This window comes from Lepidochelys kempii, chromosome 26, assembly GCF_965140265.1.
Source record: "Lepidochelys kempii isolate rLepKem1 chromosome 26, rLepKem1.hap2, whole genome shotgun sequence".
NCBI lineage: Eukaryota > Metazoa > Chordata > Testudines > Cheloniidae > Lepidochelys > Lepidochelys kempii.
The window spans coordinates 14739823-14766645 of NC_133281.1; the positions used below are offsets into that span (position 1 = coordinate 14739823).

At 50.0% G+C, this 26823-nt stretch overlaps 1 protein-coding gene and 1 long non-coding RNA gene across 10 annotated transcripts in view; one reads left to right on the plus strand and one right to left on the minus strand.

Annotated features, from left to right (window-relative positions):
* Positions 1-24935, plus strand: LOC140903575 (uncharacterized). 6 transcript variants are annotated; one of them, XR_012156286.1, is made up of 4 exons: positions 1-2114; positions 3077-4871; positions 13859-14161; positions 14571-18606. It is a non-coding gene; the product is annotated as an uncharacterized lncRNA (long non-coding RNA). The 6 variants fall into 6 exon arrangements; XR_012156285.1 differs by having other exon boundaries at positions 3077-4453; positions 4555-4871; positions 13859-18606; XR_012156287.1 differs by having other exon boundaries at positions 3077-3398; positions 4027-4871; positions 13859-18606.
* Positions 12621-26823, minus strand: part of KANSL3 (KAT8 regulatory NSL complex subunit 3) — a 76950-nt gene continuing 62747 nt past the window's right edge. For 2 of the 4 annotated variants that reach the window (XM_073325075.1, XM_073325077.1), the window contains exon 23: positions 16834-17306. In XM_073325075.1, coding sequence (XP_073181176.1) covers positions 17280-17306 — 27 coding nt within the window. In that variant the 3' untranslated portion in view covers positions 16834-17279. Of the gene's footprint in view, positions 13922-16833; positions 17307-26823 lie in introns of those variants that run through there. The other 2 variants (XR_012156282.1, XM_073325082.1) reach the window with 2 other exon arrangements.

Below are 26823 nucleotides of genomic sequence, written 5' to 3' on the forward strand. Positions count from 1 at the left end.
CCGTGATTTTATAGCCCTCCAAACTCACGTCAGCCGACTCTGGCCAGCCATGGTCGTGCTGCAGGTCTTTTATTGCAGTCTCAACAAACCCCATGGTATCTAAAATGGCTTTTGGCTGCCTATGCGCCTAACATGTGCGTTTGTGCAGCTCTCACTAAGTGTGTCCTCATTGCCATGCAAGCCTCATGTTAGCAGAGCTCAAGTCAGCGAACCTTGGGTTTGGGAACCCAGGGCTCAAGCAGATACATGGCCTTCTGACCCGAGGTTGAGAATTTTTTAACTCAAACCCCCAACCCAGGGCTCCAGCATCCACACCACAGCATGCAGGCCTGAGTCCAACCAACTGTAACCCCTCTGCCAGTCAGAGTTGGCAGCAAGGGCTGGGTTCTGTATCTAGGGGTTCTTCTTCCAACAATACAACACAGAACCAGCTCGAGCCCCCACCCACTGACCTGGGACAATTACACACCACCCCTGAGGTGCCTCTCGCCAGCACAGAGTCTGAGTGTAGCAATGAAACTTTCAATAAAAGGAGGGAAGTAACGGCATTAATTTGGAAAAACACCACAAACAGGGTTCATATACATGAACCATGAGCAGAAGACCCACCCCCAAGTAAGTTGGGCAGTGTCCTTTCCCTTCGGATTCTTAAGTCCAGCAACCAAAAGTCCCTTTAGTGTGTCTGTCCCTTCTCTTCACCCCACTCACAGTTGTTGTCCTTGGTCAGTGCAGGCCCAGAGTTCAGAGGTGCGTCTGCAGAGTTCACCTCCCGCTCTCGGCGGAGAGGGTAGGAAGGCACCTGACTTGCTCCACTGCTTGGGCACTCGCTTGCTGCACCTCTCTGCCAGCCACCCTGCTGGCTGACTGCTGTCCCACTCTGCAGGGCTCCCCTCCAGTCCTCTCCAGCAGCCACCTTGCCAGATAAGTGCTGAGATGTCTTCAGGTCCCTCCTCTTAACACAGCTCTCAGTAATTTCAGCTGTTAGTGGGGGAACCTTACTGCTGAGAGACACTGTCCCCACTGTCTAGCAAGTGTCTTTTAGTTGAGGGCGAGTCCCTCCATCAGGCTATGCCAAGCACAGTTCTGCTGCCCTTGATTCACACAACAAGAATGACAGCCCTTTATTACTCCTGCCCCAATAACAAGAAGACTGGGGATCCAACACCAGCCAAAAGTGATCATTTGGGCCAGCAATCCCATCATGCAGAGCACCTGAGCACGGTGGGTGTGCCCAAGCAAACGAGATCAGCTCCTGAAGTCCTCTTCCACAGCTCACCACTAGATGTCAGGGGAGAGCTCATTCAGACTCTGCTTACACAACCATATCCCAGACTTCCTAGCACCCTTCCAAAATCTGGTAGCTCTAGCCATTTGCGCTTGCCCCGTGGGAAACACTTGAGTACCCACCCCTGCATGTCACTGGAAGTTGGGCGGCCTGTCAGCACATCCTGACAAGCCAGGCGCTCCCAGGGACCAGAGCCAGCACCATGGAGGCGTTGCTATTTGAAGAACTTCTCTAGCTTGTGCTTTCACTTTCGTTTGAGGAAACAGACAGCACTTCCGTGAGCTGCTGGTAGATGTTCCAGCAGCATTTCCTGACCCACCACTAATGCCGGAGGGCACGGCAGACTCCAACGCAAACTGCCTGATGCTGCTCATGGCATTCGGTATAGCTACGGGCGCCTCTGACGTGGACCAGTGCTTCAGAAGCAGTGCCAGAACCAGAATGGTGGACTCATCCCATCACGCAGAGCTGGGGTGAGCAGCGGCAGGCCCAGAACTTTTGCACGCAGAAAGCTACACTTCGGGCTTTGTGAGACATTTTTCCCAACCCTCCAGCATCAAGACACACACAGGAGGTCCAGAAGAGGGCTGCTATAACTGTCTGGGAGCTGGCGACCCCAGACTGCTACCGGTCCATTGCCTGTTACCCGAAATTGGGCCGCCTAGTAACCTTAGGGAGGACTAATGACCCACCAGAGTTTGGCAGAAAGCAGCATGTTTATTATACTGATAGCTAAGCTCAAAAGAAGAGGTGGGGGGATGTCACACTCACACTCGCATACTCACGCGCCCAGGACAGGCCCGGCAATGGAGATGTCAGGACCCTCGAGGTAAGTGTCCCACAGCGCAGCGATGGATGGGGCGATGAAGGTCAGTCTTTCCGAGGCACGATGGAATGCAACGTGGCGAACCACTGGCCAGGTGGTCCGGGCGAAGGGCCTTCACAGGAGATACAACCTTGTGAATGCCCTCCTGAGCACATGACCCCTTCCCCTTTTAAGGACCTGCTCCTCATGGCCTGCGACTAGAGGTGTCTTGGCTGCGTCTGGTTGGTCACATTCCACCTCGGGCAGTGTCCATGCATTGAGCATGTGATCGCTGCCTAATTAGAGTCCCCGACACCTTGTCTACCTGGGAGCTCTTCTGATCTTCCAGCTGTTCAACCATTCATCCCACAAGCATTCCAGGAGGGAGGGGGAGAGGGAAAGCCACTTCACAGGTATTCAAAGAGGAAGAGGCGACAAAAGCGGGGGGCGGGGGGGGCGGGAAGGTGTAACAGACCTTTTGAGCATACAGGTTACACATAGCATTCAGATCACTGCTGCTTCTACAACATTGCCAACCAGTTTGGGGATGGAAAGTAGACTGTATTTGGTGGCAGAGGTTTCTGAGGCTATCAGACATGTGGCTTACCCCCGGTGCCAGGCATTAGAGATATTACTGAAATAATTGCTGGGTTTGAGCAAATGCAGTTTCCAAACTGAGCCAGGGCCTCTGATGGGACTCATGGGCCCATAGTTTGCCCCTCTCAAGGAGCACATGAGTACATAAACCACAAAGGGTCATGGACCACAGAGGGTGGTTTATGAATATCCTTGTGGGTTTTACTGGACAAGTTCCTGATGCCAGGGTTTTCAAGGACAGGCTGGGACACTATTCCCACCAAATGACATTGTCATAAATGGAGTTACTGTCCCCACGATTAGTCTGGGGGACTCTGTGTACCCTCTTTCACCTTGGTTTATCCTGATCTCAGAGGCCCTGGAAAAGGACGGTTTAATTTCTCTCTCAGCAGGTGTAGAATGGTGACTGAATGTGCGTTTGACAGATTGAAATCCTGCTGGCAATGCCTAGAGACCCATTGGGATGCCAGTGTCATCAACGCCGCCTGCATTACTGTGGCTTGCTGTGCTCTTCACAGTCTTTGTGAAGCCCAAGGTCACCCATGACAGCAGGGGCCCGCTGAGCCCGTGCACTCAGCTGGGGCTGGCTGCACCAGGGCAACAGAGAGCAGGGCTGCTCCGTGCGCCCACATCATCGACTTGCATGGACCAATGGAGGAGGGAGAATAGTACCTTTATGAATATGCTCGTGCAGTGTTTGCCGTACATTAGGTAAGTGGGGGCAGGGAGTTGAGTGCCATGCATTGTTCTTCTGAATAACTTGACCACTTATGAAATAAGGGAAGGAGGGTAAAACTTCAGATTAAGGTATCTGGACTGACAAATACATCCTGTTTGCATACAACTTCAAAGTGGCCACTTATCGTGTGTTTATTATTTGAAACACATGTTCTGTGATGTGATGCAATAAGGGTAGTACGATTTCTTAATAAAATAAAAACCTTTCTTTTTGAACACTTCTTAGAAAGGCTCAATATTAACCCTCGCCAGGCAGACCACCGGCCTCTAGCACACCAAAACACCCATAGTGTAGCACGTCCCGGGCCCCCGTTCTCCTTTCCCTTCGTTGCACGTTTGACACGCATTGGCACCGGGGCAGGAGGTGTCCATGGGGGAGGGGTTGTTCGGTCTGGAGCACATTTGGCCTATCCATCCGCTGATAGGGCCCAGTTGCATGGCCCACCCACTGTTCCTGGTCCATCGTCCCAGGGAGGGAACTCAGGCCAGTGGGCAGGTGCCGCAGGAACCTGCGGTCTGGCAGCCATTAGTGAAAGCGGCTGCTCAAACGATTCTTTTGCTGTGCTCTGTCTTCCTCCCTTAACTGCCACTCCTCTCCCAGGACCTGGGGAACAGATGTCTGCTCCTGTGCAGAAATCCTGCCCCCAGGCTGCACAGCCACTTGCTGTAAGTCCCCCTCTCTTTGCTGTTGGCCCTGTCCAGAATGCCAGCCAAAAGTCCATCACAGAAATGTTTCCTCTCGGACTGGTCCGTGACTGTACGGTGACCCAGGCTCCTCCTCGCTTGCAGGCGAGCTGTCAAGGTACTCCGGTCTATAGAGGTCAGTGGGCCTGAAAGCAGCCAGGACACACAAGGTGGGTGTTGTGTCTCAGACCATGAGCAAGAAAAACGCCTTTTGGAATTTCAGGGACATAAAAAGTTACTTTGCAAAACACTCCTTCAATATATTGTTAGCGGGATGTGCCAGCCCACAGAAGCTCCCTGGATAGCGGTGGGTTAAACAGCCGTGAAAGATGTGACAGAGAACGGTAAGTCAGAGATCACTTTTTCTGAAAATTGCAGACCCTTTTGGACTTGGGCGGAGGCTGGTTCCCACAGCATTCTACAGAAACCTCCTCTGTCCTTTCAGGTGTTTCCACCTGTTGGAAGACATGCCAGTTCTTGTGGTTCCCAAGCGGCAAAGAGAGGTTTTATCCCAAGCTGCCGGTGGAAGCCAGCCACGTGTGCCACCGACGGATTGAAATGAATGGCGAGTGCACAGCTCATCTATGAATAGAGAGGGCCGGACAGCTACTGAGGAGGCCCTGAAAACAGGCCTTTCCCTGAAATGTGGCTCCCTATCTGGCATTCCTGCTATGGGCTAAGTTTGCAGCTACAGCACCTGGGATTGTGTCAAAATTCATGGGGGAATCAACCGGATGCTGCGTTCTGGTCCCTGGCTTTGCGGTAAGTGGTCTTGAGTTGCTTAAGCCACCCCCTGCTCTGGTCACCGTCTAATAAATTTCCAGTGCTGCCACCTTCTCTCCTCTTTGCGGGTAGGCGTAATCATTCCCAGAGCTCTGACTAAACCTGATGCTTTGCTCGCCTCACCCCGGAGATTCACCAAAATCTGGCCATGCTCCCGTGACCAGGAAGCAGCGTGCCTGGCAAAGGACCTTTTCTGGCCAGTGGGCGCTGCAAAGACAGGAGCAGGTTCGCTGTGTTTGCAGCTCAGGGAGCAGACAGAATAAAATGGACGGCTTGTTAAACGCCAAACTGTGCTTGAAAAAAGGAGGTTGACTCTTTCCTGGGAGTTGATTGGTGACTCCTGGGATAAAGAGGACAAAGAATTTCAGCCCATGGGATTGTGGGATAGCATTGGTCTGAGTCTGGTGTGGCCAGGTCCATGCTTCAGAACAATAGGGCTTGAACCCTGGAACTCAGCTGGACTCAGGGTTTGCCCCTCCACTCCCATGGGGTCCTAGGAGCCTGGGTCCAAGCCCAAGTCAGAGAGATTCATGTGTAGACAGAAGGGGGATTAGGATTTGAGCCTGAGTCTGAGCCCGGGCTTACCTGGCAGCGTAGACACGCCCACTTTGTGTTACACACTTTATCATGCCCCATGAAGAACAGTCGGAGACAGAAAGCCAGTGCTTACTTGAACACTAGATGGCAACGTTCACACTCGTATCTGTGCTCCAGAGGCTTCAGGAACTGTTGTGTTTCCACCCCGATACTGTCCGGAGCCTCTTCAAGGATTTCTTTGCATCAAGCCAGAATGGAGGGAGATGCTATGAACCAGGGCACGATAAACGGTTGTGGCAAACCAAAGCTCCAATCCACCCAAAGGCCTGGCGAAAGGCTCGGAGAGTGCACAGAGCTTAACACCTATTTCCCTTAAGGTCCTCAGGGTCTATCAACGCCCAGTTTCTTAACTGTGTGGAAGCATCAGCAGCCTGAGACAGAGGAATTTGCTGACTGATTAACAGGTTTCAGAGTAGCAGCCGTGTCAGTCTGTATTCGCAAAAAGAAAAGGAGTGCTTGTGGCACCTGAGAGACTAACCAATTTATTGGAGCATGAGCTTTCGTGAGCTACAGCTCACTTCATCGGATGCATCCAATGAAGTGAGTTGTAGCTCACGAAAGCTCACGCTCCAATAAATTGGTGAGTCTCTAAGGTGCCACAAGTCCTCCTTTTCTTTCTGACTGATTAAGGATACCAAGGGCTAGAATAGTGGAACCCAAACTTTTCACAGTTGCGACCCCCCCCATCCCTGTCGACACCCCCTCCCACAGGGAACCAGGGCTGGGGCGGGGGCCAGGAGGAGAGCTGCAGCCGGGGCACGGGGGCCGGGCCGAAGCAGAGCTGGGGCGGAACGGGGCTGGGTGATGCCTTGCTGCACCCATCCAATGTTCCTCCGCACCCCCTAGGCGGGCATGCCCCACAGTTTGGGGACCACAGAGTATTAATGATGCCCTATTCAGCACCTTCACGAGCCTCTGCGTCCCCTGGCAGAGTAACACTAGGAACACGGATAACACCAAAACCAGGGGGGGAAAACGTGAGGCCGTGTGCTGTTCAGCTCTCTTCCTGCTACCATGTGCTCCGTGCATGGCTTTAGATAGGATGCAGCCACAGGCTGACATCTGGCCTCTACCCTCCTTCGAACTGTCCCAGTACCCCCTCTCTCCCACAACCCTGCCTGGAGCGGGCCCCCCCATGCGACCCCCCCCGGAGCGCCCGGCGCCCCTCCCTGGAGCGCCCCTGCCGCCGGAAGGAAAGCTTGCCTGCTTGCGCGCACAGCCACCCCTCCTGCCCCACACTGGGCAAGGGGCAGCCCCACCCCCCACCCCCAGTGAGGCTATGGTCAGGGGCAGCAGCATGGGAGGCCACACATGACGGCAGCCCCCACCCAGTACCCACCGTAGGGGAGGCGAGGGGGCTTCCTGGACCTGAGTGGGGCCCTAGGAGCACGTGCAGAGTGAGTGTGCTAGGGGGTCGGGGGGGAAGAGGAGGGGTCCCCCACCCGGAGCTCGGTGTTGCCGGCGGGGAGGGGCGGGGAAGACTCCTCTCTGACCCTAGCCCTGGGGCAGCCTGTAGGCAGCCTAAGCTCCCCGGCCCTGCCCCACCCCAGAGCCTGTGCCCCCAGCACCCCAACCCTGAGTCCCAGCTCTGAGCCCCCTCCTCAGTGTGAACCCCTCATCCCCAGCCCCATCCCAGAGCCCTCACCTGAGGGGAAAAATACGCAACTTAAATTTTGGCCATCAGTCTGGGGTATGATCGTGTTTAGCACAATACTTGATTATATTACACCCTTTAAAGTATATAATTGGTCGTATACAGGTGTGACGAAACAGGAACGTTCTTAATGTTTTCTCTGAATACTGTGTGGGTGCCTCAGTTTCCCCTAGGCATTTCTTAAGTCTCTAGGTGGTGGGATAAGGGGGTGTGATTGTTGCAGAGCCCTAGAGGGCCAGTGTGATGCTGTCTGCACAGAGGATGGCCGACACCCTGTCTCCTGGCAACTGATGGCCTGGGCCCCTCCTCTGCAAGGTGCCAACTGAAAGTGTTGGAGAACAAAGAGATCAGGTGGCCTCCTGGCCCGGGGAAAGAGACAAAGGCCAGAGGAGGGGCAGGAGACAGTGTATGTTTGGAGCTGGCTGGGGAAACGGGGAGAGGCCCAGAACTTGGGTCTGGGCTCCCCACCCCCCAAGTTGGAACAGACTGAGGGGTCCTGTTTTCTGTACCTACAACAAGCTCTGTTTTATACTGCGTTCCTTTTGTTTTACTGGCTGGCCGAGAGTCACGTCTGACAGTGGAGTTGGGGGGCAGGGCCCTCTGGCTTCCCCAGGAGCCCCGCCCGGGCGGACACGCTGCAGGAGGTGCACAGTGTGGCGGACAGCATCACACTGGCTCTCTAGGGCTCTCCAACAATCACACCCCCTTATCCCACCACCTAGGTCCTGAAGAAATGCCTAGGGGAAACTGAGGCACCCACACAGTATTCAGAGAAAACAGGAAGAACATTCCCACTTCGTCACAGCAGATACACAACAAAATATAATATATTGAAGCAGGCAAGTGCTGCGTCTGACTTCCCACTTTTAATTGACCCTTGAAATCTTCTGGCGCCGGCGCGTTGTAGCTTCATTTTATCCCAGCAACGAATTCTTGATTTGTAGGACCACTAACAACCAGCAACCCGAACCCGAACCCTATATTTGTTTTAATTTTAGAAAGTATTTGCTTTTGGGGGTTGTTGATCAAAGAGTGCGTTGGTTGTTTCCGTATTCAAAAGAGTATTAATAACGTTGACATTCTTGGTTAAATAATTTTTTTCTTACGACAGTGATATTGTGCAATAAAGGGAAACTGTTAAACGCTTACAGTTTCCAGTCCATTTTTACATTATTTAATAAAATATATATCAGCTTACAGGGCAGCGGGGGGACTAGACCCAGTCTGGGCACCACCAAAAATTATACAAACCTGCCGCCCCTGCGTGTGTGTCATTATCATATGCACAGAGGAGCCATTGTTCGGGGGTTTTATGTAATAACTACCTACAGCCAAACTACCCTGCAGAGGTTCCCAAAGTGGAACAACGGTGAAGTAGAACCATTCTGTTCATCTGGTGTATTCAGAAAAGCGGCCTCATTTGTAACTTTCCAAGTACAGGGGTTGTTGTTTATTTTCTGAGAAGCATTTAAGATTTGGTGCGCAGCCCCAGGTAAAATGGGTCAATGCTGTGATCATAGAATCATAGAATATCAGGGTTGGAAGGGACCTCAGGAGGTCATCTAGTCCAACCCCCTGCTCAAAGCAGGACTGATCCCCAACTAAATCATCCCAGCCAGGGCTTTGTCAAGCCTGACCTTAAAAACTTCTAGGGAAGGAGATTCCACCACCTCCCTAGGTAACGCATTCCAGTGTTTCACCACCCTTGTAGTGAAAAAGTTTTTCCTAATATCTAACCTAAATCTCCCCCACATGAGTAAGGAACCTCATGTTATAAACAGAAGACAAGCACTACCCCAAACTGAATCAGACATTTAGCTGCTTCCGGGCAATTTATAAGATGCCAAGGAAAAGCAACTACTCGCTTTAAATGCTACACCACTGAAAATCTTTCATCGTGATACTCCCCTGAATGTGATCAAAGCTGGTGAATGACATCAGGCACGGCCTGGGGTTAGAGAGAGAGAGAGAGATCCATCTCATGACTCAGCTGATACAGAATTCAAGGCTGGGAATATATTAATAGCAGTCAACATAATTTTTATGGAAACTAGGTCTTGTTAAATGTAGCCCATAGGATTATTTTGCTGGCTATTATATCCTACTAATCCAGCCAGCCGTATCAAATAATATGTTTCTCTTTCTGAATTAATCCATTTCATTCTTATATTTTATCAGTATTAATTCCTTTGAATTTAGGATGTGCTGAGGCATATGATATGTATTTCCTAATAATTATACAGAGAATAAGTTTTGCTGAAATGCAAGAAGCCTACCAGCCTGTACCCGGTAAGATATGCTATATAGCTAAAAGTATAATCAGTTAAGAGTAAGTCAGCAGAAAAGCTGGTAGCCTTTGGCACAGATAAGAATGGTCCCTGAACTTTGGGGAACCAAAGGGAGGAATGACATACATCACTGAACAAGTTTATCCAGCGTCTACAACCGGTTAGTAACCACAGGGTACACCATGACATGGAAGTCGCCAAGAGAGCCTAGGTTGGCAGTTTTTGGAGGGAGATAATCCTTATTAATATATAGAGAGTAAGTGTCATAATCCACTAACCTATCGGAGAAGGGGACCCCTACATTTCTTAGGGTACAGAAATAAGATTTGGGTACAGTAGGTTAGGCCTGAATTACATAGTGTCAGGATCCTATAAAATACCATGTACGGAAGAAGTCTGGAGCTTCTTTTTATGAGCTCTCTTTTAGCCTTCTTTTAGTCTTTAGCTCTTTCTTTTCTTTGTTCTCCTATATTCTGCAGATTATCTTTTTTATCTACCTATCACTCTAACTTCTATCACGCTGTCAGCTCAGCTTGTGCAGTATAGTATAACTACTCGACATTCCTAACTACTGGGGAAGCCAGCACCATCCTGTTATCGGGCATGCCAGGAGTGAGGCTGGTCCTTCACCTCCTATTACCGGCTCCTCAAGGAAGGGTGCGAGTATGTTAGGTTAAGGTACTTATAACAGGAACGTTACCACCAGGAGTTTTGGAATTCTTCTACTGTTTTGCAGTCGTAAGTTTCATAGCATTTATTATTCTTTTGTTACTCTCAATGACGTTTTTATCAATTTGGTTTTGTCCTCAGTGTTTTTGCCAAGGCACCCCAAAAGTCCTCTCCCTATATAGAACTCTCTGAGTTCTCTGACCCTGTAGTCTGAATTGGACAAGGACCTATAAATTTTCTGGTGGGATGCGATCAGTGGCAAGCCATAACAACTAGCCCATCAAATTCAGGTTAACATAAACAGACTGATTTCATTCATCGATAAGCTCACAAGTTTGGCTGATAAAGGTAACTGCATAGATGTAATACTACTGAGCCTTTTGCAAGGCATTTGACTTAGTACCGCATGACGGTCTCATAAAAAATTAGCTCCACGAGAGAGCACTCATTAACTGAATGAAGAAATACTGGCTAAGTGACAGATCTCAACAATCTTTCAGTGTGTTTGCAGTGTTGTTGTAGTGGTCTCGGTCCCAGCATATTAGAGAGACAAGGTGGTGAAGGTCGTATCTTTTAGCTCCAAAGCTTGGTTCTCTCACCAACAGAAGTTGGTCCAATAAAAGACATTACCTCACCCATCTTGTTTCTTTAAGATCTCAAGAAGTTACTGTCAGCTGGGACTCATCATTGACTGGGGGTGTTTCTAGTGGGATCCACAGTGATTGGTTCTAGGCCTGATGCTATTCACCATTTTCATCAAAGATCTGGAAGTGAATGTAAATCACAGCTGATAAATGTGTGAGTGGCACAAAAATTGGCAGAGTGGTAAACGATGAGAACAGGTCACTTGCTTGGTAACCAAAATACGTTTTAATGCAGCCAAATGCAAAGCTATATCTTGATGTCTTCAACTTGGACCTAGTTACCTTGCTGGAAGAAATGCTTTAGCCAAAGAACAGTCATTGAACAAAGCAATTATTAACATTGCAAATCCACTTGAAATATTCAACTGCCTGGATACAGCTCAGGAGCTCTTGAGACCCCAAGAATCCCCTGTGCGTCCACACTTCCCAACCCAAGGGTATGGCTGGGATGAAAAGGGCAGCACAGAGATAGATCTCAAACCAAGTCTTTGTACAGTCAGAGGCTTTGTGTCCAGAGTAGAAACTTCTTAGTCAGGATTCTGCAATGGATTCATATTTGGCTTGATTAAGTGGCTGTTCCATTTAAAAGCATCCATTTATTTAAGCATCAATTAAGGTTATAAATACAAGTCTCTGAAACTGAGGACAATCAGCAGAAGCCTTTAACCAGCACGTTGACACCTCTAATTGTAGCCAGTGGGGTAAGAAGATTGAAAATCATCCCAAGCAAGGCGTTTGAGCAATTACATCAGCCCCACTAAACGAAGCACGCAAAAAAGAATCTCAAAACAATGTAAGAACATTAGAAGTAGGAAGCCTGACAAACAATCCGTGGGGCCATGGTTGATTGAGGTCCTAAAGGCACACTCAAGAAAGATACGGCCATTGCAGAGAAGCGTAAATTCTTTGCATCGGTCTTCACTGCAGAGGATGTGGGGGAGATTCCCAAAGCTGAGCCATTCTTTTGGGGTGACAAATCTGAGGAACTGTCCCAGACTGAGGTGAACTAGCTCCACTCAGGTTGGAACAGGATCCAGACGTGCTGATGGGGACCTGCACGCCATGAAGCCCTATTTGGTTGGAGATCAGGCAGGATCTCCAGACCAAGCTCTGGGGAATTTCAGAGCTCCCTGCTCTGGCGCTTCGGGCAGTGTTTCAGCAGTTTGGGCAGGTGGGATGAGGCCGGAAAACGAGTGAACAAACTCAAAGTTCACCAGGTATTTTCACCCCCAACCTAAAGTTTCGATTCAGTTTTCGGGAAAGGTTCCTCCCTCACTGGGATGCTGTTGAGTCTTAACTCATTAAGGAGTGAAACTCACTCCTACGTGGAGAGCTAGCACCAGGTCTGTGCACCACCGACCCCAAGTAAGTCCTGAAAGACCTAGGCTGGACTGAAATTCAATGGGACTTGAGTGGCTACCTCCTGCAGGCTCCTTTGAAATTCAGTCTGACCCTTAGATGGCTCACAGGTCTCGTGCTGGCCTTCTTTGCAGGGTGAGTTAGAGCCTCATATGGAAGGTGCTGGGAATGAGCCAAGTGCTACTTACTACTCAAGTGTCTTGCGTTTTTAACTAACCCATTTCACCCACCCATCGTAATTACCCACCCTTGGTGCATTAGGATGAGCACCAGGTGAAAAAGGCAGACGAGGTGGCACCAAAACATGTCATGTGTTCATGTCGGTTTCACCGAATTGTATCATGATGAATAAAACAAAGAAAAATAATTCTAAAAAAGTCAAACTTTAAAAAACATTCAAAACAGAAACGAAACATTTTGTTCAACCCAAAACTGAGTTGGGTTTTTGTTTTTGTATTCTTTAACTTTTCAATTAATCAAACATTTCATTTTTTATTTGACCTGAAACGATGTTTTAAAAAAATTTTCTGCACTGCCAGAAACTGAGAAATCCATTATTTGCGCAGGTCTGCTTAAGGTCTATGCTGTACATTTGGCAGGGGGGTAAATGCCAAGCCTATTTGGTACAGGGTCCTGTAACATAATTACTTCGCTAATTAACATGCTTTGCTCAGTGAAATGCTCAGGAGTGTGGCTTCACCTTCCTGCAAAGGCTTTCCAGAACTGCAGCAGCTCTTAAGCCGCATGCCCATGATCCATTTCTGCCTTTTGACAGTCTCTTTAATAAGCCCCAGCAGATTGCTGATCAAATGCCTTTGTATGAGCCTGGCAGCAGCGCTGTCAAAGTGCCGTGTTCTCACCCTGCACACGCTGCCAGGGACTTGCTGGGAGGAGCGGCCTCAAGAGAAGGATAATGAGTTTCATAATTTGGATTTGGTTTATTTCTGAAGGTTACTTTGTAATGGAGAGCCACCTGTAGTCTGTAATGGCCGGATCTCAGCTGTGAGGAGAACGAAGTTCACCTCGGCCTTTTGGCTAAGATCTAGTGTAATTATACTCCACACCTGAACATAGCCATTATAGGAACAACATACCCCCATATCTCAATGTCTGTACTTTGACCGGTTAAACTTTTACCCCAAATCAGGGAGATTGGAGATTATGTATTCCTTACGCCACCCGATCCTAAATCGAACTTCGCACCCCTTGATAATCTGTACCTTATTCCTTGATAACCAGAAACTTCTATGCTTAAACTCTGTACCGTTTTTTTTTATTTTAGCATCATCTGAATAAAATTTTTAAATCTGTTCTTATCCGTTTAATGTCTGATACAGACTCTACCTGAGGACTATATAGTAAATGGACTTGTGAAAGAAGAAATTCCTTGGTTCCTGGGCTCTTTCTCGTAGGGGTGGCTCAGAACAGAGACCTGCTCTGCAGAGTGGCTGTGAGTGTGTACAGGTGGGCATGCGTCCGTGGAAGAGCACGGAAAGACAAAGACACAGGACAGTGAAGGACTGATAACACTGGCTAGAGCCAGACATTTGGCACAAACAAATGCTGCATCTGAGTCCTGACCTGCCATCTCACTGAGCACCTCACCCCCAGCTCCAGCAAGGCACGTCTCTCCAGGCCTGCAAGGCCCACAGCTAGTCTGGGACTAGCTCAGAGTCTGCCACTTGTGCCAAATAAACATTTGCCTGAAGTAATAATTATAACTTTACCCTCTTTTATCTGCTCGTTGTTCATCAGAAAGCCGACTCTATGGCAGACAGCCAGGCTGGCACAGACCATGGTCAGACAGAGCAGGGTCTTCTGCAAAAGATGCAACAGAATTCATGGAAGCAGCTTCACAGGCTCCCTACAGAACCACCCTGGAGTTCCCGCCCTCCAACACCCGGCTGCATTCAGAACACGCAGCCTTAACCAGCAGCCATACAAGAACGGGCATCGTTCTCATGAAAGAAAGCAAGGAGCTATCCTCTCGGTGTGTCCCTCCAGCAAACCCTGGCAGACTGCAAACCACAGAGCAGGTCCAGCACAAACAGTGACCATGTGAGTTTCCCCACACTGCCCTGCCAACATAGGTGCAGGAACTAGGGGGGCTGCCCCACTCCTGGGCTTGAAGTGGGTTCCATCATACACAGGGTTTACAGTTTGGGTCAGTGGCTCTCAGCACCCCCACTCTACAAAGGGTTCCAGCCCCGCTCCCTGCCAGTGTGCACTAACTCTGACTTTCATGGCTTCCAAGGCCAGAAGGGACCATTGCGCTCATCTCGTCTGACCCGCTGAACAACACAGGCCATGAAACTTTCCCCACAATAATTCCTGGTGCAGATCTGTTAAAAACCCCCGCCAGTCTTGATTTAAACAATGTCAGGGATGGAGAATCCACCAGGACCCTGGGTGAGTTGTTCCAGTTGTTAATGACTCTCACTGCTAAAAATTTACATCTTGTTTCCAGTCTGAATTTGTCTAGTTTCAACTCCTAGCCATTGGATCGTGTGAGACCTTCCTCAGCTCGACTGAAGAGCCCAGTATCAAATCTTTGTTTCCCGTGTAGATACTGATAGGCTGGGATCAAGTCACCCCTTGACCTTCTCCTTGTTTTCTAATCCTTTGATCATTCTCGTGGCTCTTCTCTGACCTCTCTCCAATTTGTCACCATCCTGCTTGAATTGTGGGCACTGGAACTGGACACCGGATCCCAGCATGGTCTGACACTCACCGCCACGGGTCGTTTTTTGCAGTGTAAACATACCCTCTTGGACTTCAGTTCTTGGGCCCTGGACGCTCCCTCCTTTGGAGGTTTCCCTGACAGACTGATGTTTGAACAGCTACAGCTTGGGCTTGGTTACGACACTTCCACTTGAAGGGACCTTAGAATCGGGGCTTTAAACCCAGGCCCAATATGTCATAGGCAACCCTACGGGGGCTACCGGGAGGGCATTCCACGGGCCACGCTACTCACAGCGCTGGGCAACCTCTCAGTGTGGAGCTGCTACCTGTCTGCCTTTCCACACACCCTCTCTCGAGCTACCTATTGACCGGGAGATCTGTGCTGGCTCTGGCGAACGCTTCCTATTTCCATCCCCACAGCAGAGTGTGAGCTCTTCTCCTCGTGCAGGACAGGGTGGATGAGATGAGAAACAACCCAAGAAACCTGTCTAAACACTTACAGCTCTGGACAAAACTAAGGACAAGGGTACTGATACTAGATGATCGCAACCTGACCTTGCAATCCATGACTGTGACTCAGGACAAAGGATGCTTTATGGAGGGGTTAGCTCCCAGTACCAAAAGAAAGGGGAAGGGTGGATGGGAAATCAGGACCCTGAGACTGACAGTCCTCAGGGGCAATGGGCAGAGGCCAATGCTCCAGGTCAGCCGGATTGACAGGGCAGGGAGGCTAATGATGTGGGAGTCTGGAGGCCAGGGGGTGAGCGGGAATGGCCTGGAACAGAGTGGGAGCCGAGCTAAGGAGAGAGCAGGGGCCAAGCTGAGCTGGGGAGCAGGGCTGGGCCAGCCAGAGAAGCAGCCCAGGGAGCAGACCTGTGCTGGGAGCAGAGCTGCAGCGCCCAGAGGGGCCAGAAAAGGCAGCCCCGGGGGCTGGGGCTGGAGCCATCCGGAGCCGGGTGCGGTGAGCAGCTGGACAGAGCGAGGGGGGGACCCTGGGCAGCCGGCCCAGCGCGGGGAGATGCCTCCAGCCCAGAGGCCCTGCAGCTGGACTTGGAAGGGGGTCGTAACCCTGCCAGGGCGGGAGCGATGCTGGGAGGAAGAGTCCTGCCACCGAGAGCTGAGGGCGTGTGGCCACCGCCAGAGCGAGTGTCTGACCCACAGCCTCCCTGCCGCTCAGCCAGGGCCTGGGCAGGGGCTGGGACATGTGAGGAACAGACTGAACTGCCCTGACATCCCAGAGAGGCTGGTGGTGACATCCCCGGGCCACAGAGCAGGGTGTCGGGTTTTCCTTTAGCCTTTCCCCCTTTTCCCTTATTTTTTAATTGGTTGCTGTTTAGTAAATCGTATTTGCTTTGAACTGTGTGTAACGATCAATGCAGAGAGAGCACCCCGGCGTAGGGACACCCTCGCCCTTGCCCTAAGTGACCACGACCAGGTTGGGGGTCAAGCCCCCAGGAATCCTGGGCCCAGCCTTGTTGGGGTTCCGCGGACTCTGCCCCATGGGAGAGTGGGAGGGGAGCCCTCGAGGTCAGGCAGGGCTCTGGGTAAAGGGGGCGGGAGCGAGGACTCAGATCCTTTCGCGAGCCAGGAAAGTTCTCCCCAATAGCCGGACCATTCCCCCGCTTACACATATGTACCCTTTGTAAAGACTGATTCTCCCTTCCCCCAGCCCCACCCCCATAAAGTTCTTTGTTTTCATCAGCAGATGTAATATTTGCATTTGAGATTATGATCTAATGTAGAGCTGGGCAAATTGTGGGGGGGGAGAGCAAATTGCAGGGGGGGAATAGTTTATTCACACACAAAAATGCTGTTTTGGATTGACTGAAGCTATTGGCAAATTCAGGTTGAATTCAGGGAAGAGTTTCAGCCAAAAATAAATTAAATTTTAAAGCTGAAACACTTCATTTCAAAAATGTCAAAAAGGAACCTTTTGACTTTTTATTTCAAAACAAATCTTTGACCCAAAACAATTTTTTTGTTTTTATTTTTCGGGCCCGCCACTGAACTGAAAAATCAGTTCTTTGCTTGGCTCTATTCTCATGGAGAGAAGTCTTTAGATTCCTACAAGTTCAGCTAGATCATCTGTAACCCGATGATGGCTTGAACATTATTTCTCCATCGTAAAGAAAGCCCTGACAGAAGAGAGAGAGAGATGCATGACACAAAGCAGAAAGTTCAACTCACCATCTTGGCTTTTCAGTGTCCTACAGACGGAGCTGGAGTTCGCTAAGAAATGGCTCCAGGGGTGAGACAGTTCCCTATGAGGTCTGTCAGAAACCTGCTGCCTGGATTTATAGTCACGCCGGAGGACCCTGACTGTTCCCGCCCCTTTTAGAGGAGCTAATGTGCCCAAATGTCTTTCAAAAAAGGAGAACCTTTACTCCTGAGTTTATGTTTATTTTGTGCCGAGATCCTGGGGCACCTGGCAAAATGTCATTACCTCCACTGATGTTTGCTGATAAGGACGGGCCAAACTCGGAACAGGATCTTCTCATGAAATATCAGGATGAGGCAGTGCCTAAAAGGAATCACAATGTTCACCTGCTGTGAATGGAGAAGGAAATGCTGGGTCTGGGTATAGATATCAGGAACTGCAGATGTTTGTTAGCAGATGAGTTACATTTCTATAGCCCTATTCCCAACCCCAAATGCTTCACTGATGATAGGCACAGATACTCCTTCACCTGTCACTGAAATCCAGTCCCTTCTGGGTTGCGTTAGAATCACAGAATCACAGAAAATTAGGGGTTGAAGAAACCTCAGGAGGTCATCTAGTCCAACCTCCTGCTCAAAGCAGGACCAACCCCAACTAAATCATCCCAGCCAGGGCCTTAAAAACCTCTAAGGAAGGAGATTCCACCACCTCCCTAGGTAACCCATTCCAGTGCTTCACCACCCTCCTGGTGAAATAGTGTTTCCTAATATCCAACCTAGACCTCCCCCATGGCAACTTGAGACCATTGCTCCTCGTTCTGTCATCTGCCACCACTGAGAAGAGCCGAGCTCCATCCTCTTTGGAACCCCCCTTCAGGTAGTTGAAAGCAGCTATCAAATCCCCCCTCATTCTTCTCTTCTGCAGACTAAACAAGCCCAGTTCATAGACTTTAAGGTCAGAAGGGACCATTCTGATCGTCTAGTCTGACCTGCACAACACAGGTTTCATATCCATGGGAAAAGGCACAGTAGACTTGGCGATGACTGACACCTCCCACTCAGCGGGCATAGAATAGGATACAAGTGAAGTCTGGCATTCTCTGTACACATCAATGTCCCTAATCTGACCAAGAAATGACACCCAGGAAATACAGTGCCAGAACCAATGGGATGTTGCTCCGAACAGCTAGGCATTATTATGGGACAATGTCAAGCAATCAGATTTTTGAACAATATGTATTTAATAAAAGAGTGGCCTGTGAAACTGGAGGAACGTAGCACGAAGTGGACATGGTCGGGTTTCCAACACTGCAGGGTGCGGGTTAGATTTGTAAAAAAAGTTTTCATTGACATAAAAATAAACAATGTGACATTTTGATCCCGGTTGGGATAGGTTTGTAAAGACTGGCCCTGGCTTTTGCACCCACAACTTTCATGTGCCAATGTGGCTGAGGGCAAAGTCCTCCATTTCAGACTCTGCCCACAAATCAAGGGACAGCCACCTCTGAATGACCTAAAACACACCCACACATCACTGCCGATGCAAAATACCACATCACAAATTCGCTACGCAAAACAGAGGTCCAGTTAAGGCCAGGCTGAAACACAGACTCCCTGGGTTTATCAGGTATCAGAGGGGTAGCCGTGTTAGTCTGTATCCACAAAAACAACAAGGAGTTTGTTTGTTTGAGTTTTTCAGCTCTCCTTTATTTGTTCTTTTTGCTTTAGTAGTGGATCGATCCACCTGACAGCGTCCCTTTAACTGGTCCCTCCCTGGTACGTTGTTACGTCCCTGCCGCGGTTTGGTTTAGATGTAACATCGCCGTTTGGTTTTGAGTCCACTTTCCATATTTGAAAGCCAAGCGCCTGCTGACAACAGGTCAGGTCTCAGCGCAGCTCCTGACGGCGCCGATCCCAGCGGTGTGATAGCTGCACGGGCCCTTTCCTGGGTACATCCTGCAGCTGCTGCCTCCCCAGGCCACTCGGTCCAACAGGCGGCATTGACAAACAGCAGCCCAGTCCCAGCCAATGGATATGCCAGAGTGGCACAGCCTCGTATGCTGGGCTAATGCCCACGGGCACGCACTGGGAACCCAGGCTTCCAGCCTCCGAGAGATTGCCAGGCTTGGGCAGAATTCGTCCGGAGTCTGAAGCAGCGACGGGGAAAGATGCCGCTGATGTGGCCACTGGCATGTCCAGGAAAATGGGGGGAGACTTGGGAACCAGCACCTCTAAATGTCGGGGGGACAGCGGGCAACAGAGGGGCTTTGTTCAACCCACCTTGTCTTGGAACACAGCCAAGGGAGGCTCGCTGTCTTTCTCTCTCTCTCAGTTTTTATACCCCACACTCCTCCCCATACTCTCTAAGCCCCTGAAATATCAGCCTGAATGCCTGGCCCAAGGTCACACAGCCTGCAAGGGCCAGGCTGGAATAGGCCTGAGTCTGATCTCCTGTGAGTTCGACCTCGGCGTAACGCTTTCGACGTCCGAGGAGTCATTATGGCTGAGACAGTGTGAGGGGCAGCGGAGTCTCGCAGAGCAAGCCCCCCGCCCCTGCACCAGGCTTGTCTCCCATGCTTCGGGGGGCTGCTTGAGGACTAGATTGTGCATGTTTGCACAGACCTCTCAGGGACCGTGTTGCTTTCCTGCCCGCAGACACCTGCCCAGAACAAAGCTGCATGTGCCTGGCTGAGGGACCTCTCCCCCTGAGAGCGCAGCTCTGCAAGGCGCAAGATCTCACCACGCTACCATTACAGGCTCTCATGTCATCGGATGCTGTGATGTAGCGGGCCAGGCTCTGCGTGGAAGAGGCTGGAACCTGGGGGGAGTATCTATCTCTTGTGTGTAGCGGGGGACAGTGAAGCTAGTGGCTATTGAACAAACAGAAACTGCCGAGATTTTCGTTTCTTCCCACAGATAACTACTCTAATGACAGCCCCAGGGTGCCAGTTTGTTATGTTTTGTGTACAGATTGGCTTGTGGATTTTCCCCACCTGAGATTGTATGCAACTAGGTCTCAGGGGGGTTGCATCTGAAGAAGTGGGTAATTTATCCATGAAAGCTTATGACCAAACAAATCTGTTAGTCTTTAAGCTGCCACCAGACTCCTTGTTGTTTTTAGGCAGTTAGCGGCCAGACTAATGCCTTTTTGCCTCCCCGCTGGGCTGCTGCCTTAGACCCCATGTTCTGAGAGCTCCGGCTTTGGCCTAGTGCATTGAGAATGGGCCCGGCAAGCAGGACTCCTGGGGTCTGTCCCCTGCTCTGCCACTGACTTACTTTGTGACCTTGGGCAAGTCACTTTGCCAGCTGGTGCCTCCCTTGCCCCATCTTTAAAATGGGGATCATAAGCCTGCTGAAAAGAGCTTTGGGATCTCGTGGTGACCCAACCTGCATATGGAGAGAAGGCTTTGGATTCTTTGACCATGGGATGGTGTTCCATGAAGGAGGAGTGCTGGGCAGAGACGGGCTCCACCTTACGAAGAGAGGGAAGTGCATCTTTGCAAGCAGGCTGGCTAACCTAGTGAGGAGGGCTTTAAACTAGGTTCAACGGGGGAAGGAGACTAAAGCCCTGAGGTAAGTGGGAAAGCGGGATACCGGGAGGAAGCACAGGCAGGAATGTCTGTGAGGGGAGGGCTCCTGCCTCATACTGGGAATGAGGGGCGATCAACAGGTTATCTCAAGTGCTTATATACAAATGCACAAAGCCTTGGAAACAAGCAGGAAGAACTGGAGGTCCTGGTGATGTCAAGGAACTATGACGTGATCGGAATAACAGAGACTTGGTGGGATAACTCACATGACTGGAGAACTGTCATGGATGGTTATAAACTGTTCAGGAAGGACAAGCAGGGCAGAAAAGATGGGGGACTAGCACTGTATGTAAGGGAGCAGTATGACTGCTCAGAGCTCTGGTACGAAACTGCAGAAAAACCTGAGTGTCTCTGGATTAAGTTTAGAAGTGTGTGCAACAAGTGTGATGTAGAGGTGGGAGTCTGCTATAGACCACAGGACCAGGGGGATGAGGTAGATGAGGCTTTCTTCCGGCAGCTCACAGAAGCTACTGGATCGCACGCCCTGATTCTCATGGGTGACTTTAATTTTCCTGATATCTGCTGGGAGAGCAATACAGCGGTGCATAGACAAACCAGGAAGTTTTTGGAAAGCGTAGGGGACAATTTCCTGGCGCAAGTGCTAGAGGAGCCAACTAGGGGGGGCGCTTTTCTTGACCTGCTGCTCACAAACCGGGTAGAATTAGTGGGGGAAGCAAAAGTGGATGGGAATCTGGGAGGCAGTGACCATGAGTTGGTTGAGTTCAGGATCTTGACGCAGGGAAGAAAGGTAAGCAGCAGGATACGGACCCTGGACTTCAGGAAAGCAGACTTCAACTCCCTCAGGGAACGGATGGCCAGGATCCCCTGGGGGACTAACTTGAAGGGGAAAGGAGTCCAGGAGAGCTGGCTGTATTTCAAGGAATCCCTGTTGAGGTTACAGGGACAAACCATCCCAATGAGTCGAAAGAATAGTAAATATGGCAGGCGACCAGCTTGGCTTAATGGTGAAATCCTAGCGGATCTTAAACATAAAAAAGAAGCTTACAAGAAGTGGAAGGTTGGACATATGACCAGGGAAGAGTATAAAAATATTGCTCGGGCATGTAGGAATGATATCAGGAGGGCCAAATCGCACCTGGAGCTGCAGCTAGCAAGAGATGTCAAGAGTAACAAGAAGGGTTTCTTCAGGTATGTTGGCAACAAGAAGAAAGCCAAGGAAAGTGTGGGCCCCTTACTGAATGAGGGAGGCAACCTAGTGACAGAGGATGTGGAAAAAGCTAATGTACTCCATGGTTTTTTTGCCTCTGTCTTCACGAAGGTGGTCAGCTCCCAGACTGCTGCGCTGGGCATCACAAAATGGGGAAGAGATGGCCAGCCCTCTGTGGAGATAGAGGTGGTTAGGGACTATTTAGAAAAGCTGGACGTGCACAAGTCCATGGGGCCGGACGAGTTGCATCCGAGAGTGCTAAAGGAATTGGCGGCTGTGATTGCAGAGCCATTGGCCATTATCTTTGAAAACTCGTGGCGAACAGGGGAAGTCCCGGATGACTGGAAAAAGGCTAATGTAGTGCCAATCTTTAAAAAAGGGAAGAAGGAGGATCCTGGGAACTACAGGCCAGTCAGCCTCACCTCAGTCCCCGGAAAAATCATGGAGCAGGTCCTCAAAGAATCAATCCTGAAGCACTTGCATGAGAGGAAGGTGATCAGGAACAGCCAGCATGGATTCACCAAGGGAAGGTCATGCCTGACTAATCTAATCGCCTTTTATGATGAGATTACTGGTTCTGTGGATGAAGGGAAAGCAGTGGATGTATTGTTACTTTAGCAAAGCTTTTGATACGGTCTCCCACAGTATTCTTGTCAGCAAGTTAAAGAAGTATGGGCTGGATGAATGCACTATAAGGTGGGTAGAAAGCTGGCTAGATTGTCGGGCTCAACTGGTAGTGATCAATGGCTCCATGTCGAGTTGGCAGCCGGTGTCAAGTGGAGTGCCCCAAGTGGGGTCGGTCCTGGGGCCGGTTTTGTTCAATATCTTCATAAATGATCTGGAGGATGGTGTGGATTGCGCTCTCAGCAAATTTGCGGATGATACTAAACTGGAAGGAGTGGTAGATACGCTGGAGGGTAGGGATAGGATACAGAAGGACCTAGACAAATTGGAGGATTGGGCCAAAAGAAATCTGATGAGGTTCAATAAGGATAAGTGCAGGGTCCTGCACTTAGGATGGAAGAATCCAATGCACCGCTTCAGACTAGGGACCGAATGGCTAGGCAGCAGTTCTGTGGAAAAGGACCTAGGGGTGACAGTGGACGAGAAGCTGGATATGAGTCAGCAGTGTGCCCTTGTTGCCAAGAAGGCCAATGGCATTTTGGGATTTATAAGTAGGGGCATTGCCAGCAGATCGAGGGACGTGATCATTCCCCTCTATTCGACATTGGTGAGGCCTCATCTGGAGTACTGTGTCCAGTTTTGGGCCCCACACTACAAGAAGGATGTGGATAAATTGGAGAGAGTCCAGCGAAGGGCAACAAAAATGATTAGGGATCTAGAACACATGACTTATGAGGAGAGGCTGAGGGAGCTGGGATTGTTTAGTCTGCAGAAGAGAAGAATGAGGGGGGATTTGATAGCTGCTTTCAACTACCTGAAAGGGGGTTCCAAAGAGGATGGCTCTAGACTGTTCTCAATGGTAGCAGATGACAGAACGAGGAGTAATGGTCTCAAGTTGCAGTGGGGGAGGTTTAGATTGGATATTAGGAAAAACTTTTTCACTAAGAGGGTGGTGAAACACTGGAATGCGTTACTTAGGGAGGTGGTAGAATCTCCTTCCTTAGAGGTTTTTAAGGTCAGGCTTGACAAAGCCCTGGCTGGGATGATTTAACTGGGAATTGGTCCTGCTTTGAGCAGGGGGTTGGACTAGATGACCTTCAGGGGTCCCTTCCAACCCTGATATTCTATGATTCTATGACGTTGATGATTGATTTTGGTTTTGTCAATATCTGATTTGTCTTTGTTTGCGATGTTGGTCATATTGCCTGTGCGATTGTGAGTACGGTGGTGATCGGAATCTCTGGGTATAATACCTGCCCTGTTTCTTTTTATTTGCAGAGCTTACAGATGCCCAGGGATTTTAAGGTTGCCCTTGAGTCCCTAAGAGTATGGAGAGACTCATCCATTTTGGCAGCGAATAACTTTGGGCCTTCGAAGGACAGATCCTCACCAGTTGACAGGACCTCCCAGGGGAACCCCGAGAGAAGTAGCCAAGATGCATAGCGCATGACCCCAGACGTTGTGATAGATTGTGAAGCTGTCTCTGCAGAGTCAATGAGGCCTGTAGCGCTGTCATGATGATGAGATGGCCTTCAGCGATATTAGCATTGAACTGCTCTTTTTTTTTCTTTTTGGGTAAACTGTCAAGAAATTCTGACATTTTTGAGAGAATGATGTGTGTGTATTTGGACAATAGGGCCTCATAATTGGCTCTACGAAACTGCAGTGCTGTGGATGAATACACCTTGTGGCCGAAGAGGTCTAGCCTCTTCCATTCTTTGTCATGGGGGGTTGTTGTTTTCTCCTCTTGTTAACAGCTTCCACTTGAAGTGAGTTTGGTGTGTGTGTGTGTGGGGGGGTGTAAATAAAAGCTCAACTCCTTTTGATGGAACATTTGTCGGATCTTTTGCAAGATGGGGGTGCACTAGCTGGTGTCTGCTAGATGGTTTTGGCAGGCTCCATAATAGCATCATAGTTTGGGAATGCTATCTTCATCGATGTAGATGTCTGCAGTATGTCAAGTAGTTTGTTGTGATACAGGTACCTCTTCTAGTGATATGTCCAAGGACTCTACCACCCTTTTGAAGGTCCTAGAATTGCTTGAAATCATCCCCTGTGGTGGGGGTAGGGGCATTATAGTTTTGTCTGAAGACGAAGATGACAGGCTCACTGGTGATAAGACTTCCTGATCGGAGATTTCCTGTTTCCTCAGTCACCTCTTCTTATGTTTCTGAGGTTGCTGGGATAGATGATGATAAAGACCGTGGTGCTCTTGATCTTGTGGGCTAGGGAGCCTTCGATGTTGCGTCCTGTATAGTGCCCATGAATCCCAGTAGGGCCAATTTGGTGGGAATGACATAGGGGGCGGTGCCCATATCTGGTACCTGCCTCCATGGATGAGTGGTATTCTGATGGGATAGTCCCGGTTTGGGTGAGGAGTGATGGGTTGTATATATCACCCCTTCATCCTTGTTGTCATCCTCACCAGAGAGGAGGGGAGCCGGCCTGGGTGGAGTCAGTCAGCTCGGTATCGATCAGGACGGAGTGCCACCCGTACCGAGGAGCGGAGAGTTCGGTGTTGATGAGATTAGGAGGTCTCAGGAACTGGTGCGGTACCGGGAGCATCGATATCAATGTCGGTGTCCCTGGTGGCGCAGGAGAGTGAGTAACAGCAGCCGGTGCCGAGGGTCTTGTGCTGTGCTGCACAGGTGCTTCAGCTCCGTGGGTACCGAAGTAACAGGTTTCACTTTGCCCTGTGGGGCTCTCTTCGAGCCTGCCTGCTTCGGGTCTTCTGCTCTCTGGGAACTCACTGTACTGGAGCTTCCCTGACGAGCTTGGTGCCATCGGTACCGAGACGGACTTGGCGATATGACTTGGTAATAATGATAAAACTAAGTCTACTACCAAGCAAACTATCTAATCTACAGGTAAGTGAGGTGCTGCTGATTGCCCTGACTCAAGCCTCAGTTTCCCCATCTGAAAAAACCACTTACTTACCGGAATTGTAACGGTTGTTCTTCGAGATGCAATGCAGTCGTGGATTCCACATACATGTGCACGCACCCAGTGCACCGGAGCCGGAGAATTTTGCTTTGCCGTACCCGCAGAGGGGCGGTGTTCGCGCCTCATGGCCATAGCCCCCTCCCTGGCTATACGCGGCAGCACTGCCCCAACTCCAGGGCAGAGGGGATGGAAAGTGATTGTGGAAACATGTCTGTATCACATCTTGAAGAACAACAGTGACAAGACAGGCAGGTAACCCATTTTTCTTCTTCGAGTGGATGCAGCCATGTATTCACGTAGGTGATTTTCAAGCAGCACTCGCAGGAGGTGGGGCTCAGAGTCTATTCAAACCAGGATGGCAGGCCCACCTTCCCAAAGTCTGCCTCTGCTCTGGATGCTATGGTAATGCCATAATGGTTCAGAAAAGTATGTACAGACAACCAAGGGGCAGCCCTGCAAACATCCAACATTGAAACGTCACTTAAACACCTTTGACGTAGCCTGCGGCTCTTGCAGAATGAGCTCAAACCCTTTGTGGGGACAGAACTATTTCGTAAGCTGTCTTGATACAGGAAGCTATCCCCCCCAGGGAGAGTCTGTGAAGAGATTGCTTGTCCCTTCATTGGGCTGTGTAAGGCACAGATGAGGCGAAGCACAAAACGATCGAGTTCTGTCCAGGTTAAAGGGCAGACATCGCCTCCCGTGTGAAGATATTATTGCCTCAGGGCTGAATGTCGCTTAAAGAAAGAACACAGGGATGTACATCGCCTGGCTCAAGTGAAATGGAAAGACCGCTTCGATAAAAGCTTCGCATGCAGCCGCAGTCACTGGATTTGGAGAACTGCGCTTAAGAAGGATCTGCCATCAGAGCCTGCAATTCGCACACCTTGCAGACGTGACTGCCACCGTGATTGCTTTTTGACACAAAAAAGAAAGACAAGGATGCCCAAGGGTTGAACGGAGGTGCCAGATGAGGCGAAGCCGCTAAGGCCAGAAAGGAACTGGTTCTCGCACTGGTGTTCACCTGGAGTGAGCCCAGTGAGGCTTACATCTTGCCAACTTCTCTGAGGAAACTCATAGTAGGAAGGTGATATGGAAGGGGGGGGGTTCAGCTGTTGTGACCTGCACTGGATGTGCCATGTTTGTCTTTTTTCCACAGGACAGAAGCGACTTTGTCTGTACAAAGTGCAAGCTGGTCTCCATATTGGAAGAGAAGATTGACGGTCTGGAGCAACAGATAACGATCCTGCGTTGCATACGAGAAACAAAGGATTTTCTGGACAAAAGTCAGGATATGCTTCCACGGGCACAAAGCTCTAAAGATTTAGAGCAGGTTGCACAGCGGAGCTAAGAGGCCAGTGAAGAAGCCTGGCAACATGTGACCTCCCGAAGAAGAAGGGGGAATGTCCGGGTTCCAGCAACGCGGACACAGGTAACTAACCGCTTTCATGTTCTCTCCACAGGTACCATTGCGGAGAGTGGACCAGATGATATGTCTGGGGGGAGAAAGCAGAAGGAGACTCCGCTGGTTGGAAGGCATGAGATGCACTGTCCTG